The sequence below is a fragment of the Entelurus aequoreus genome, linkage group LG26 (genome assembly GCF_033978785.1).
Source record: "Entelurus aequoreus isolate RoL-2023_Sb linkage group LG26, RoL_Eaeq_v1.1, whole genome shotgun sequence".
NCBI classification, from domain to species: Eukaryota; Metazoa; Chordata; class Actinopteri; order Syngnathiformes; family Syngnathidae; genus Entelurus; species Entelurus aequoreus.
Genome location: NC_084756.1, coordinates 38,876,400 through 38,893,087, shown reverse-complemented (window position 1 = coordinate 38,893,087; position 16,688 = coordinate 38,876,400). Strand labels below are relative to the sequence as shown.

The 16,688-nt window shown below is 31.0% G+C and overlaps 1 protein-coding gene across 1 annotated transcript in view; it reads right to left on the bottom strand.

The window, feature by feature from the left end:
- LOC133643338 (rho guanine nucleotide exchange factor 10-like protein) overlaps window positions 1-16,688 on the bottom strand; it is a 260,630-nt gene that overhangs the window by 119,035 nt on the left and 124,907 nt on the right. The window contains exon 15 of the mRNA XM_062037825.1: window positions 81-181. Within this exon, the coding sequence (XP_061893809.1) occupies window positions 81-181 (101 nt within the window). The remainder of the gene's footprint in view (window positions 1-80; window positions 182-16,688) is intronic.

The following is a 16,688-nucleotide window of genomic DNA, read 5'->3' as shown; positions in this document are numbered from 1 at the left end:
ATGGTATAAATATAAGCTTCATCACGTGACAAATATAATACATGGTAACATATGACACGATGTGTTGTGTGTGCTCTTACGTTGTGCAATCTTGGCCAAGTGCATCCTGTTGACCCAGGAGATTTTGCTGAGGGGGTTGGGAGTGTTGAAGACCACCATGAAGCTGACAGGACGACCGGACCTGGAGAACAACAAACATATCAAGTTGTTTGTTTGGTTTTTTAGCCCTGTTTCAACAGAGGAGCATGTTCGGCAGTGCACACACACAGAGTACTTACAAGCAGACACAGTGTGTGGACAGAAAAGGGAGAATGGACACATTTTGGCTTGAAAACTGACAATAAAGTGAAGTGAAGTGAAGTGAATTATATTTATATAGCGCTTTTTCTCTAGTGACTCAAAGCGCTTTACATAGTGAAACCCAATATCTAAGTTACATTTAAACCAGAGTGGGTGGCACTGGGAGCAGGTGGGTAAAGTGTCTTGCCCAAGGACACAACAGCAGTGACTAGGATGGCGGAAGCGGGGATCGAACCTGCAACCCTCAAGTTGCTGGCACAGCCACTCTACCAACCGAGCTATACTGGTGAAGTTATAACACTGAAACACCCTCAGGAGGAGCTGCTTTAAGACATGGCTAGCTAATTAGCGACTAACGTGTTTTTAGCTACTTCTAAATCACTAATCCTGGCCTCCATGGTGACAAATAAAGTAAGTTTCTTACATGTACCATTATCACTGCAGGACGAGAAATAGCTAAACATGCTTCACTACACCCGACATCCACTGTAATGATACCAAGTACAAGAGCGTATCTAGTCAATACTACTATGATTACATCGATCTTTTTTCCTTTTTTAAAAATTAATATTATGATTATAAAGTCGGTAAATACGTCCCTGGACACATGAGGATTTTGAATATGACCAATGTATGATCCTGTAACTACTTGGTATCATATCGATACCTAAATGTGTGGTATCATCCAAAACTAATGTCAAGTATCAAAGAAGAGAAGAATAAGTGATTATTACATTTGAACAGAAGTGTAGATAGAACATGTTCAAACAGAAAATAAGCAGATATTAACAGTAAATGAACAAGTAGATTAATAATAATTTTTTACTGTTTGTCCCTCATAATGTGTACAAAATAATAGGTGTATAAATGACACAATTTGTTACTGCAGACTAATTAGGAGTCTTTGTTTGTTTACTTACTACTAAAAGACAAGTTGTCTAGTATGTTCACTATTTTATTTTAGGACTAAATGACAATAATAAACATATGTTTGTTTGTTTACTTACTACTAAAAGACAAGTTGTCTAGTATGTTCACTATTTTATTGAAGGACTAAATGACAATAATAAACAATATGTTTGTTTGTTTACTTACTACTAAAAGACAAGTTGTCTAGTATGTTCACTATTTTATTGAAGGACTAAATGACAATAATAAACATATGTTTGTTTGTTTACTTACTACTAAAAGACAAGTTGTCTAGTATGTTCACTATTTTATTGAAGGACTAAATGACAATAATAAACATATGTTTGTTTGTTTACTTACTACTAAAAGACAAGTTGTCTAGTATGTTCACTATTTTATTTTAGGACTAAATGACAATAATAAACATATGTTTGTTTGTTTACTTACTACTAAAAGACAAGTTGTCTAGTATGTTCACTATTTTATTGAAGGACTAAATGACAATAATAAACATATGTTTGTTTGTTTACTTACTACTAAAAGACAAGTTGTCTAGTATGTTCACTATTTTATTTTAGGACTAAATGACAATAATAAACATATGTTTGTTTGTTTACTTACTACTAAAAGACAAGTTGTCTAGTATGTTCACTATTTTATTTTAGGACTAAATGACAATAATAAACATATGTTTTTTTGTTTACTTACTACTAAAAGACAAGTTGTCTAGTATGTTCACTATTTTATTTAAGGACTAAATGACAATAATAAACAATATGTTTGTTTGTTTACTTACTACTAAAAGACAAGTTGTCTAGTATGTTCACTATTTTATTGAAGGACTAAATGACAATAATAAACATATGTTTGTTTGTTTACTTACTACTAAAAGACAAGTTGTCTAGTATGTTGACTATTTTATTGAAGGACTAAATGACAATAATAAACATATGTTTGTTTGTTTACTTACTACTAAAAGACAAGTTGTCTAGTATGTTGACTATTTTATTTAAGGACTAAATGACAATAATAAACATATGTTTGTTTGTTTACTTACTACTAAAAGACAAGTTGTCTAGTATGTTCACTATTTTATTGAAGGACTAAATGACAATAATAAACATATGTTTGTTTGTTTACTTACTACTAAAAGACAAGTTGTCTAGTATGTTCACTATTTTATTGAAGGACTAAATGACAATAATAAACATATGTTTGTTTGTTTACTTACTACTAAAAGACAAGTTGTCTAGTATGTTCACTATTTTATTTTAGGACTAAATGACAATAATAAACATATGTTTGTTTGTTTACTTACTACTAAAAGACAAGTTGTCTAGTATGTTCACTATTTTATTTTAGGACTAAATGACAATAATAAACATATGTTTTTTTGTTTACTTACTACTAAAAGACAAGTTGTCTAGTATGTTCACTATTTTATTTAAGGACTAAATGACAATAATAAACAATATGTTTGTTTGTTTACTTACTACTAAAAGACAAGTTGTCTAGTATGTTCACTATTTTATTGAAGGACTAAATGACAATAATAAACATATGTTTGTTTGTTTACTTACTACTAAAAGACAAGTTGTCTAGTATGTTCACTATTTTATTGAAGGACTAAATGACAATAATAAACATATGTTTGTTTGTTTACTTACTACTAAAAGACAAGTTGTCTAGTATGTTGACTATTTTATTGAAGGACTAAATGACAATAATAAACATATGTTTGTTTGTTTACTTACTACTAAAAGACAAGTTGTCTAGTATGTTGACTATTTTATTTAAGGACTAAATGACAATAATAAACATATGTTTGTTTGTTTACTTACTACTAAAAGACAAGTTGTCTAGTATGTTGACTATTTTATTGAAGGACTAAATGACAATAATAAACATATGTTTGTTTGTTTACTTACTACTAAAAGACAAGTTGTCCAGTATGTTCACTATTTTATTTAAGGACTAAATGACAATAATAAACATATGTTTGTTTGTTTGTTTACTTACTACTAAAAGACAAGTTGTCTAGTATGTTCACTATTTTATTGAAGGACTAAATGACAATAATAAACATATGTTTGTTTGTTTACTTACTACTAAAAGACAAGTTGTCTAGTATGTTCACTATTTTATTTAAGGACTAAATGACAATAATAAACAATATGTTTGTTTGTTTACTTACTACTAAAAGACAAGTTGTCTAGTATGTTCACTATTTTATTGAAGGACTAAATGACAATAATAAACATATGTTTGTTTGTTTACTTACTACTAAAAGACAAGTTGTCTAGTATGTTGACTATTTTATTGAAGGACTAAATGACAATAATAAACATATGTTTGTTTGTTTACTTACTACTAAAAGACAAGTTGTCTAGTATGTTGACTATTTTATTTAAGGACTAAATGACAATAATAAACATATGTTTGTTTGTTTACTTACTACTAAAAGACAAGTTGTCTAGTATGTTCACTATTTTATTGAAGGACTAAATGACAATAATAAACATATGTTTGTTTGTTTACTTACTACTAAAAGACAAGTTGTCTAGTATGTTCACTATTTTATTGAAGGACTAAATGACAATAATAAACATATGTTTGTTTGTTTACTTACTACTAAAAGACAAGTTGTCTAGTATGTTCACTATTTTATTTTAGGACTAAATGACAATAATAAACATATGTTTGTTTGTTTACTTACTACTAAAAGACAAGTTGTCTAGTATGTTCACTATTTTATTTTAGGACTAAATGACAATAATAAACATATGTTTTTTTGTTTACTTACTACTAAAAGACAAGTTGTCTAGTATGTTCACTATTTTATTTAAGGACTAAATGACAATAATAAACAATATGTTTGTTTGTTTACTTACTACTAAAAGACAAGTTGTCTAGTATGTTCACTATTTTATTGAAGGACTAAATGACAATAATAAACATATGTTTGTTTGTTTACTTACTACTAAAAGACAAGTTGTCTAGTATGTTCACTATTTTATTGAAGGACTAAATGACAATAATAAACATATGTTTGTTTGTTTACTTACTACTAAAAGACAAGTTGTCTAGTATGTTCACTATTTTATTGAAGGACTAAATGACAATAATAAACATATGTTTGTTTGTTTACTTACTACTAAAAGACAAGTTGTCTAGTATGTTCACTATTTTATTTTAGGACTAAATGACAATAATAAACATATGTTTGTTTGTTTACTTACTACTAAAAGACAAGTTGTCTAGTATGTTCACTATTTTATTTTAGGACTAAATGACAATAATAAACATATGTTTTTTTGTTTACTTACTACTAAAAGACAAGTTGTCTAGTATGTTCACTATTTTATTTAAGGACTAAATGACAATAATAAACAATATGTTTGTTTGTTTACTTACTACTAAAAGACAAGTTGTCTAGTATGTTCACTATTTTATTGAAGGACTAAATGACAATAATAAACATATGTTTGTTTGTTTACTTACTACTAAAAGACAAGTTGTCTAGTATGTTGACTATTTTATTGAAGGACTAAATGACAATAATAAACATATGTTTGTTTGTTTACTTACTACTAAAAGACAAGTTGTCTAGTATGTTGACTATTTTATTGAAGGACTAAATGACAATAATAAACATATGTTTGTTTGTTTACTTACTACTAAAAGACAAGTTGTCTAGTATGTTGACTATTTTATTTAAGGACTAAATGACAATAATAAACATATGTTTGTTTGTTTACTTACTACTAAAAGACAAGTTGTCTAGTATGTTGACTATTTTATTGAAGGACTAAATGACAATAATAAACATATGTTTGTTTGTTTACTTACTACTAAAAGACAAGTTGTCCAGTATGTTCACTATTTTATTTAAGGACTAAATGACAATAATAAACATATGTTTGTTTGTTTGTTTACTTACTACTAAAAGACAAGTTGTCTAGTATGTTCACTATTTTATTGAAGGACTAAATGACAATAATAAACATATGTTTGTTTGTTTACTTACTACTAAAAGACAAGTTGTCTAGTATGTTCACTATTTTATTTAAGGACTAAATGACAATAATAAACAATATGTTTGTTTGTTTACTTACTACTAAAAGACAAGTTGTCTAGTATGTTCACTATTTTATTGAAGGACTAAATGACAATAATAAACATATGTTTGTTTGTTTACTTACTACTAAAAGACAAGTTGTCTAGTATGTTGACTATTTTATTGAAGGACTAAATGACAATAATAAACATATGTTTGTTTGTTTACTTACTACTAAAAGACAAGTTGTCTAGTATGTTGACTATTTTATTTAAGGACTAAATGACAATAATAAACATATGTTTGTTTGTTTACTTACTACTAAAAGACAAGTTGTCTAGTATGTTCACTATTTTATTGAAGGACTAAATGACAATAATAAACATATGTTTGTTTGTTTACTTACTACTAAAAGACAAGTTGTCTAGTATGTTCACTATTTTATTGAAGGACTAAATGACAATAATAAACATATGTTTGTTTGTTTACTTACTACTAAAAGACAAGTTGTCTAGTATGTTCACTATTTTATTTTAGGACTAAATGACAATAATAAACATATGTTTGTTTGTTTACTTACTACTAAAAGACAAGTTGTCTAGTATGTTCACTATTTTATTTTAGGACTAAATGACAATAATAAACATATGTTTTTTTGTTTACTTACTACTAAAAGACAAGTTGTCTAGTATGTTCACTATTTTATTTAAGGACTAAATGACAATAATAAACAATATGTTTGTTTGTTTACTTACTACTAAAAGACAAGTTGTCTAGTATGTTCACTATTTTATTGAAGGACTAAATGACAATAATAAACATATGTTTGTTTGTTTACTTACTACTAAAAGACAAGTTGTCTAGTATGTTCACTATTTTATTGAAGGACTAAATGACAATAATAAACATATGTTTGTTTGTTTACTTACTACTAAAAGACAAGTTGTCTAGTATGTTCACTATTTTATTGAAGGACTAAATGACAATAATAAACATATGTTTGTTTGTTTACTTACTACTAAAAGACAAGTTGTCTAGTATGTTCACTATTTTATTTTAGGACTAAATGACAATAATAAACATATGTTTGTTTGTTTACTTACTACTAAAAGACAAGTTGTCTAGTATGTTCACTATTTTATTGAAGGACTAAATGACAATAATAAACATATGTTTGTTTGTTTACTTACTACTAAAAGACAAGTTGTCTAGTATGTTGACTATTTTATTGAAGGACTAAATGACAATAATAAACATATGTTTGTTTGTTTACTTACTACTAAAAGACAAGTTGTCTAGTATGTTGACTATTTTATTTAAGGACTAAATGACAATAATAAACATATGTTTGTTTGTTTACTTACTACTAAAAGACAAGTTGTCTAGTATGTTGACTATTTTATTGAAGGACTAAATGACAATAATAAACATATGTTTGTTTGTTTACTTACTACTAAAAGACAAGTTGTCCAGTATGTTCACTATTTTATTTAAGGACTAAATGACAATAATAAACATATGTTTGTTTGTTTGTTTACTTACTACTAAAAGACAAGTTGTCTAGTATGTTCACTATTTTATTGAAGGACTAAATGACAATAATAAACATATGTTTGTTTGTTTACTTACTACTAAAAGACAAGTTGTCTAGTATGTTCACTATTTTATTTAAGGACTAAATGACAATAATAAACAATATGTTTGTTTGTTTACTTACTACTAAAAGACAAGTTGTCTAGTATGTTCACTATTTTATTGAAGGACTAAATGACAATAATAAACATATGTTTGTTTGTTTACTTACTACTAAAAGACAAGTTGTCTAGTATGTTGACTATTTTATTGAAGGACTAAATGACAATAATAAACATATGTTTGTTTGTTTACTTACTACTAAAAGACAAGTTGTCTAGTATGTTGACTATTTTATTTAAGGACTAAATGACAATAATAAACATATGTTTGTTTGTTTACTTACTACTAAAAGACAAGTTGTCTAGTATGTTCACTATTTTATTGAAGGACTAAATGACAATAATAAACATATGTTTGTTTGTTTACTTACTACTAAAAGACAAGTTGTCTAGTATGTTCACTATTTTATTGAAGGACTAAATGACAATAATAAACATATGTTTGTTTGTTTACTTACTACTAAAAGACAAGTTGTCTAGTATGTTCACTATTTTATTTTAGGACTAAATGACAATAATAAACATATGTTTGTTTGTTTACTTACTACTAAAAGACAAGTTGTCTAGTATGTTCACTATTTTATTTTAGGACTAAATGACAATAATAAACATATGTTTTTTTGTTTACTTACTACTAAAAGACAAGTTGTCTAGTATGTTCACTATTTTATTTAAGGACTAAATGACAATAATAAACAATATGTTTGTTTGTTTACTTACTACTAAAAGACAAGTTGTCTAGTATGTTCACTATTTTATTGAAGGACTAAATGACAATAATAAACATATGTTTGTTTGTTTACTTACTACTAAAAGACAAGTTGTCTAGTATGTTCACTATTTTATTGAAGGACTAAATGACAATAATAAACATATGTTTGTTTGTTTACTTACTACTAAAAGACAAGTTGTCTAGTATGTTGACTATTTTATTGAAGGACTAAATGACAATAATAAACATATGTTTGTTTGTTTACTTACTACTAAAAGACAAGTTGTCTAGTATGTTGACTATTTTATTGAAGGACTAAATGACAATAATAAACATATGTTTGTTTGTTTACTTACTACTAAAAGACAAGTTGTCTAGTATGTTGACTATTTTATTGAAGGACTAAATGACAATAATAAACATATGTTTGTTTGTTTACTTACTACTAAAAGACAAGTTGTCTAGTATGTTGACTATTTTATTGAAGGACTAAATGACAATAATAAACATATGTTTGTTTGTTTACTTACTACTAAAAGACAAGTTGTCTAGTATGTTCACTATTTTATTGAAGGACTAAATGACAATAATAAACATATGTTTGTTTGTTTACTTACTACTAAAAGACAAGTTGTCTAGTATGTTCACTATTTTATTGAAGGACTAAATGACAATAATAAACATATGTTTCATGTACACTAAAATGTTTTGGTAAAATAAAGCCAATAATTACATTTTTTGTGGTCCCTTTTTATTTAGAAAAGTACCGAAAAGTATCGAAATACATTTTGGTACCGGTACTAAAATATTGGTATGGGCACAAGACTAGTACACACTTTGACTGCCAAAATGTGATTCAGACCATAAGAGGACCGCACAGGTACAAATAAATTCAAAATGAGTCAAATGTATGGAAACTATTGTTTGAGGAACATACCGTATTTTTCGGACTATAAGTGGCAGTTTTTTTCATAGTTTGGCCGGGGGTGCGACTTATACTCAGGAGCGACTTATGTGTGAAATGATGAACACATTAGCGTCAAATATCGTATAATATTATTGATGTCATTCCCGTAAGAGACTAGACGTATAAGATTTCATGGGATTTAGCGATTAGGAGTGACAGATTGTTTGGTAAACGTATAGCATGTTCTATATGTTATAGTTATTTGAATGACTCTTACCATAATATGTTACGTTAACATACCAGTTGGTTATTTATGCCTCATATAACGTACACTTATTCAGCCTGTTGTTCACTATTCTTTAGACATTTTAAATTGCCTTTCAAATGTCTATTCTTGCTGTTGGCTTTTATCAAATACATTTCCCAAAAAATGCGACTTATATATGTTTTTTACTTTGTTTATTATGCATTTTTGGCAGGTGCGATTTATACTCCGGTGCGATTTATACTCCAAAAAATACGGTAATTCTAAATTATGAATCATGCCTTTTACTCGTGTAGAAGAAGGTTGTAGCCATAAAGCGGGAAGTTGGTCAAGTTTGACTTTTCTACACTTTTTTTATTTTTAATGACAATTTATGATTAATTCTTCATCTAAACGGGAAGATATAAACATCCCATCAGTGCGAGCAGACATTGTACAGTAAGTGATTGTTTTATTTTGTTTGTATTTCTTGTTTAGCACTTAGCAATACTGCTACATGACGCTCAGTGTTTGTTGTCGAAGGGAAAAGAAAATGTGATGCGTCTGAAATTAATACGCCAAATGAGCAAAATAGGTACTGTATTTTTCGGACTATAAGTGGCAGTTTTTTTCATAGTTTGGCCGGGGGTGCGACTTATACTCAGGAGCGACTTATGTGTGAAATGATTAACACATTAGCGTCAAATATCGTATAATATTATTGATGTCATTGACGTAAGAGACTAGACGTATAAGATTTCATGGGATTTAGCGATTAGGAGTGACAGTAAACGTATAGCATGTTCTATATGTTATAGTTATTTGAATGACTCTTACCATAATATGTTACGTTAACATACCAGTTGGTTATTTATGCCTCATATAACGTACACTTATTCAGCCTGTTGTTCACTATTCTTTACACATTTTAAATTGCCTTTCAAATGTCTATTCTTGCTGTTGGATTTTATCAAATACATTTCCACAAAAAATGCGACTTATACTCCAGTGCGACTTATATATGTTTTTTTCCTTCTTTATTCTGCATTTTCGGCCGGTGCGACTTATATGTTTTTTTTTTCTTTATTATACATTTTCGGCCGGTGCGACTTATACTCCAGTGCGACTTATATGCGTTTTTTTCCTTCTTTATTATGCATTTTCGGCCGGTGCGACTTATACTCCAGTAAGATTTATATATGTTTTTTTCCTTCTTTATTATGCATTTTTGGCCAGTGCAACTTATACTCCGGAGCGACTTACATATGGTTTTTTTTCTTCTTTATTATGCATTTTCGGCCGGTGCGACTTATACTCCTGTGCGACTTATATATGTTTTTTTCCTTCTTTATTATGCATTTTCGGCCGGTGCGACTTATGCTCCAGTGCGGCTTATACTCCAGTGCGACTTATATATGTTTTTTTCTTCTTTATTATGCATTTTCGGCCGGTGCGACTTATACTCCGGAGCGACTTATATATGTTTTTTTCCTTCTTTATTATGCATTTTCGGCCGGTGTGACTTATACTCCAGTAAGATTTATATATGTTTTTTTCCTTTTTTATCATGCATTTTCGGCCGGTGCGACTTATACTCCAGTAAGATTTATATATGTTTTTTTCCTTCTTTATTATGCATTTTCGGCCGGTGCGACTTATGCTCCAGTGCGACTTATATGTTTTTTTCTTCTTTATTATACATTTTCGGCCGGTGCGACTTATACTCCAGTGCAACTTATATGCGTTTTTTTCCTTCTTTATTATGCATTTTCGGCCGGTGCGACTTATACTCCAGTAAGATTTATATATGTTTTTTTCCTTCTTTATTATGCATTTTTGGCCAGTGCAACTTATACTCCGGAGCGACTTACATATGGTTTTTTTTCTTCTTTATTATGCATTTTCGGCCGGTGCGACTTATACTCCTGTGCGACTTATATATGTTTTTTTCCTTCTTTATTATGCATTTTCGGCCGGTGCGACTTATGCTCCAGTGCGGCTTATACTCCAGTGCGACTTATATATGTTTTTTTCTTCTTTATTATGCATTTTCGGCCGGTGCGACTTATACTCCGGAGCGACTTATATATGTTTTTTTCCTTCTTTATTATGCATTTTCGGCCGGTGTGACTTATACTCCAGTAAGATTTATATATGTTTTTTTCCTTTTTTATCATGCATTTTCGGCCGGTGCGACTTATACTCCAGTAAGATTTATATATGTTTTTTTCCTTCTTTATTATGCATTTTCGGCCGGTGCGACTTATGCTCCAGTGCGACTTATATGTTTTTTTCTTCTTTATTATACATTTTCGGCCGGTGCGACTTATACTCCAGTGCAACTTATATGCGTTTTTTTCCTTCTTTATTATGCATTTTCGGCCGGTGCGACTTATACTCCAGTAAGATTTATATATGTTTTTTTCCTTCTTTATTATGCATTTTTGGCCAGTGCAACTTATACTCCGGAGCGACTTACATATGGTTTTTTTTCTTCTTTATTATGCATTTTCGGCCGGTGCGACTTATACTCCTGTGCGACTTATATATGTTTTTTTCCTTCTTTATTATGCATTTTCGGCCGGTGCGACTTATGCTCCAGTGCGGCTTATACTCCAGTGCGACTTATATATGTTTTTTTCTTCTTTATTATGCATTTTCGGCCGGTGCGACTTATACTCCGGAGCGACTTATATATGTTTTTTTCCTTTTTTATTATGCATTTTCGGCCGGTGTGACTTATACTCCAGTAAGATTTATATATGTTTTTTTCCTTTTTTATTATGCATTTTCGGCCGGTGCGACTTATACTCCGAAAAATACGGTATTTGCTAACAATCTTAAAGCGTACTAAATAAACCTAAAGTTGAATGTAAAGTACTGCAACATTTGCTTCAATGAATGCCAAATAAAGGGCTCGTTAGGCTCGAAAGCAAAAATAGAAAATAGACTGCATTCCGAACTTTGGCTACCGGGACAAAGGCCGCTTTTGGAAACACGGTCACGTCCCTCCGCTGTTTGAGTAGCAATTTGAAATGAAAGCCTGCAGCCAGCAGCTAATATCGGAGTCTGTTTACTCACGTCTGAAGACAAATTAAAATCTACGCTTGTTCTTGAAAGGGGGAAAAAAGCCAAGGTTTCATGATGAAATTCCCACCTGGCCTTCACCTATCTTGATAAACTTAGTGTCGCCTGAAACCAACACACACACACACACACACACACACACACACACACACACACACACACACACACACACACACACACACACACACACACACACACACACCTCCCTTGTAGAACGCAGCATCAAAGCAGCCTTTGACGGCAGGTAATGTATAGAAATCGTCACTTAAGATAGTCTATACCAGGGGTCACCAACGTGGTGCCCGCGGGCACCAGGTCGCCCGTAAGGACCAGATGAGTAGCCCGCTGGCCTGTTCTAAAAATAGCTCAAATAGCAGCACTTACCAGTGAGCTGCCTCTATTTTTTAAATGTTATTTATTTACTAGCAAGCTGGTCTCGCTTTGCCCGACATTTTTAATTCTAAGAGAGACAAAACTCAAATAGAATTTGAAAATCCAAGAAAATATTTTAAAGACTTGGTCTTCACTTGTTTAAATGAATTCATTAATTTTTTTACTTTGCTTCTTATAACTTTCAGAAAGACAATTTTAGAGAAAAAATACAACCTTAAAAAGGATTTTAGGATTTTTAAACACATATACCTTTTTACCTTTTAAATTCCTTCCTCTTTTTTCCTGACAATTTAAATCAATGTTCAAGTAAATTTATTTATTTATTTATTGTTTTTATTGTGAAGAATAATAAATACATTTTAATTTAATTCTTCATTTTAGCTTCTGTTTTTTCGACGAAGAATATTTGTGAAATATTTCTTCAAACTTATTATGATTAAAATTCAAAAAAAAATATTCTGGCAAATCTAGAAAATCTGTAGAATCAAATTTAAATCTTATTTCAAAGTCTTTTGAATTTCTTTTAAAATTTTTGTTCTGTAAAATCTAGAAGAAATAAGGATTTGTCTTTGTTAGAAATATAGCTTGGTCCAATTTGTTATATATTCTAACAAAGTGTAGATTGGATTTTAACCTATTTAAAACATGTCATCAAAATTCTAAAATTAATCTTAATCAGGAAAAATGACTAATGATGTTCCATAAATTATTTTTTTAATTTTTTCAAAAAGATTCGAATTAGCTAGTTTTTCTCTTCTTTTTTTCGGTTGAATTTTGAATTTTAAAGAGTCGAAATTGAAGATAAACTATGTTTCAAAATGTAATTGTCATTTTTTTCCTGTTTTCTCCTCTTTTAAACCATTCAATTAAGTGTCAATATCATTAATTATTAATAATGACATAGAGTTAAAGGTAAATTGAGCAAATTGGCTATTTCTGGCAATTTATTGAAGTGTGTATCAAACTGGTAGCCCTTCGCATTAATCACTACCCAAGAAGTAGCTCTTGCTTTCAAAAAGGTTGCTGACCCCTGTTCTAGATCAATTCCCTGGAGGAAGAGGCGTTCCATTCGTATTGTGGTGTGTTTATTCCAACCTTGTGGCCTCTGGCAGGTATTTAAAACAAGTCGCAGTCAGATTTGACCGCGGTGGGACTTGAAAAACCTCGAACTGCGGCTTTAAGATGAAGTGTTAAGTGCACAGAAAAAAACCTACAGGACATGTCCACCTCTCACCTGTGGCATCCTGGGTGAGAGGTGAGCTCATAAATGGGATATACAAACCCCGTTTCCATATGAGTTGGGAAATGGTGTTAGATGTAAATATAAACGGAATACACTGATTTGCAAATCCTTTTCAAGCCATATTCAGTTGAATATGCTACAAAGACAACATATTTCATGTTCAAACTCATAAACTTTTTTTTTTTTGCAAATAATAATTAACTTAGAATTTGATGGCAGCAACACGTGACAAAGAAGTTGGGAAAGGTGGCAATAAATACTGATAAAGTTGAGGAATGCTCATCAAACACTTATTTGGAACATCCCACAGGTGAGCAGGCTAATTGGGAACAGTTGGGTGCCATGATTGGGTATAAAAGTAGATTCCATGAAATGCTCAGTCATTCACAAACAAGGATGGGGCGAGGGTCACCACTTTGTCAACAAATGCCTGAGCAAATTGTTGAACAGTTTAAGAACAACCTTTCTCAAGCAGCTATTGCAAGGAATTTAGGGATTTCACCATCTACGCTCCGTAATATCATCAAAGGGTTCAGATCAGGGGTCACCAACCTTTTTGAAAGCAAGAGCTACTTCTTGGGTAGTGATTAATGCGAAGGGCTACCAGTTTGATACACACTTCAATAAATTGCCAGAAATAGCCAATTTGCTCAATTTACCTTTAACTCTATGTCATTATTAATAATTAATGATATTTACACTTAATTGAACGGTTTAAAAGAGGAGAAAACAGGAAAAAAATGACAATTAAATTTTGAAACATAGTTTATCTTCAATTTCGACTCTTTAAAATTCTAAATTCAACCGAAAAAAAGAAGAGAAAAACTTAAAAAAATAATTTATGGAACATCATTAGTAATTTTTCCTGATTAAGATGAATTTTAGAATTTTGATGACATGTTTTAAATAGGTTAAAATCCAATCTACACTTTGTTAGAATATATAACAAATTCGACCAAGCTATATTTCTAACAAAGACAAATCATTATTTCTTCTAGATTTTCCAGAACAAAATTTTTAAAAGAAATTCAAAAGACTTTGAAATAAGATTTCAATTTGATTCTACAGATTTTCTAGATTTGCCAGAATATTTTTTTTGAATTTTAATCATAATAAGTTTGAAGAAATATTTCACAAATATTCTTCGTCGAAAAAACAGAATTAAGAATTAAATTAAAATGTATTTATTATTCTTTACAAGAAAAAAATACATTTACTTGAACATTGATTTAAATTGTCAGGAAGGAAGAGGAAGGAATTTAAAAGGTAAAAAGGTATATGTGTTTAAAAATCCTAAAATCATTTTTAAGGTTGTATTTTTTCTCTAAATTTGTCTTTCTGAAAGTTATAAGAAGCAAAGTAAAAAAAATTATGAATTTATTTAAACAAGTAAAGACCAAGTCTTTAAAATATTTTCTTGGATTTTCAAATTCTATTTGAGTTTTGTCTCTCTTAGAATTAAAAATGTCGGGCAAAGCGAGACCAGCTTGCTAGTAAATAAATACAATTTAAAAAATAGAGGCAGCTCACTGGTAAGTGCTGCTATTTGAGCTATTTTTAGAACAGGCCAGCGGGCTACTCATCTGGTCCTTACGGGCGACCTGGTGCCCGCGGGCACAGCGTTGGTGACCCCTGGTTCAGAGAATGTGGAGAAATCACTGCACGTAAGCAGCTAAGCCCGTGACCTTCCATCACTATTTCCACATTCACACACTGATGGCGTTAGCTGCCATGCTAGCAGCTAACGGGCTACGAAAGACTGACCATACGTCCTCTTTTCACCGGACATGTCCTCTTTTGCCGAGCTGTCAGGGCAGAGTTTCTTAAATGCCTCAAATGTCAGCCATTTTGAGTTAGGGTTGCGTGTATTTTCAATGTACGTTCAGGGTTAAGAAGGGGTTAAAAACAAAACAAACAGCAGCATTGGTGAGGGAGGGACAGAGAGAGAGAGAGTTATGATAAACGCGCATGCGTCGCCAGGCTCTGCTTTTTATCCATAGATTTATCACATTTAGTGTTTTATTATCTATAGCAGGGGTGTCAAAAGTGTGCCCCGGAGGCCATTTGCGGCCCACAGCTAATGTTTTAAAGGCCCACGGCACATTCTAAAAATACTATTCAAATAAACAAAAACATAACAAAAGTGAAATAAAAAAGGTGAAATGTAATTTAGATAAAGTTGCAATGTTGACTAATAAAACAAAGCTGTTTTTATTTTTCTTTCAAACTGTCATTGCTCAAAACATAATATTGAATCAAAATCAATGTTATTATGAATTATTGACCTATCCAAGGTTCCCATTATTTCACATCAAATATTACACTAAGAAAAATATTTTTGGTGGAAGATTTTGCAAATTTGGTAAATAAATAACCCAAAAAATGTATATTTTGTTGTTTTCTTACTGTACCGAAAATGAACCGAACCGTGACCTCTAAACCGAGGTACGTACCGAACCCAAATTGTTGTGTACCGTTACACCCCTACCAATCACATTGTCACACTTGTCTCCTCCTCAGTGAGTTTGTGAGCAGGAAACAGCTTAGTTGTTTACTTGTTTACTATAAACGAGGCTTGTCCTGATACCAATATTTTAGTACCGGTAACAAAATGTATTTTGATACTTTTCAGTACTTTTCTAAATGAAGGGGACTACAAAAAAATGTAATTATTGTCTTTATTTGAACAAAAAATGTTAGTGTACATGAAACATATGTTTATTATTGTCATTTAGTCCTTCAATAAAATGTTGAACATACTAGTAAGTAAACAAACAAACATATTGTTTATTAGTGTCTATCAAAATTCACCTGGTGACCAACACATGACTTGGATGTCACCTGGTGACCAACACATGACATGGATGTCACCTGGTGACCAACACATGACTTGGATGTCACCTGGTGACCAACACATGACTTGGATGTCACCTGGTGACCAACACATGACTTGGATGTCACCTGGTGACCAACACATGACTTGGATGTCACCTGGTGACCAACACATGACTTGGATGTCACCTGGTGACCAACACATGACTAGGATGTCACCTGGTGACCAACACATGACTTGGATGTCACCTGGTGACCAACACATGACTTGGATGTCACCTGGTGACCAACACATGACTTGGATGTCACC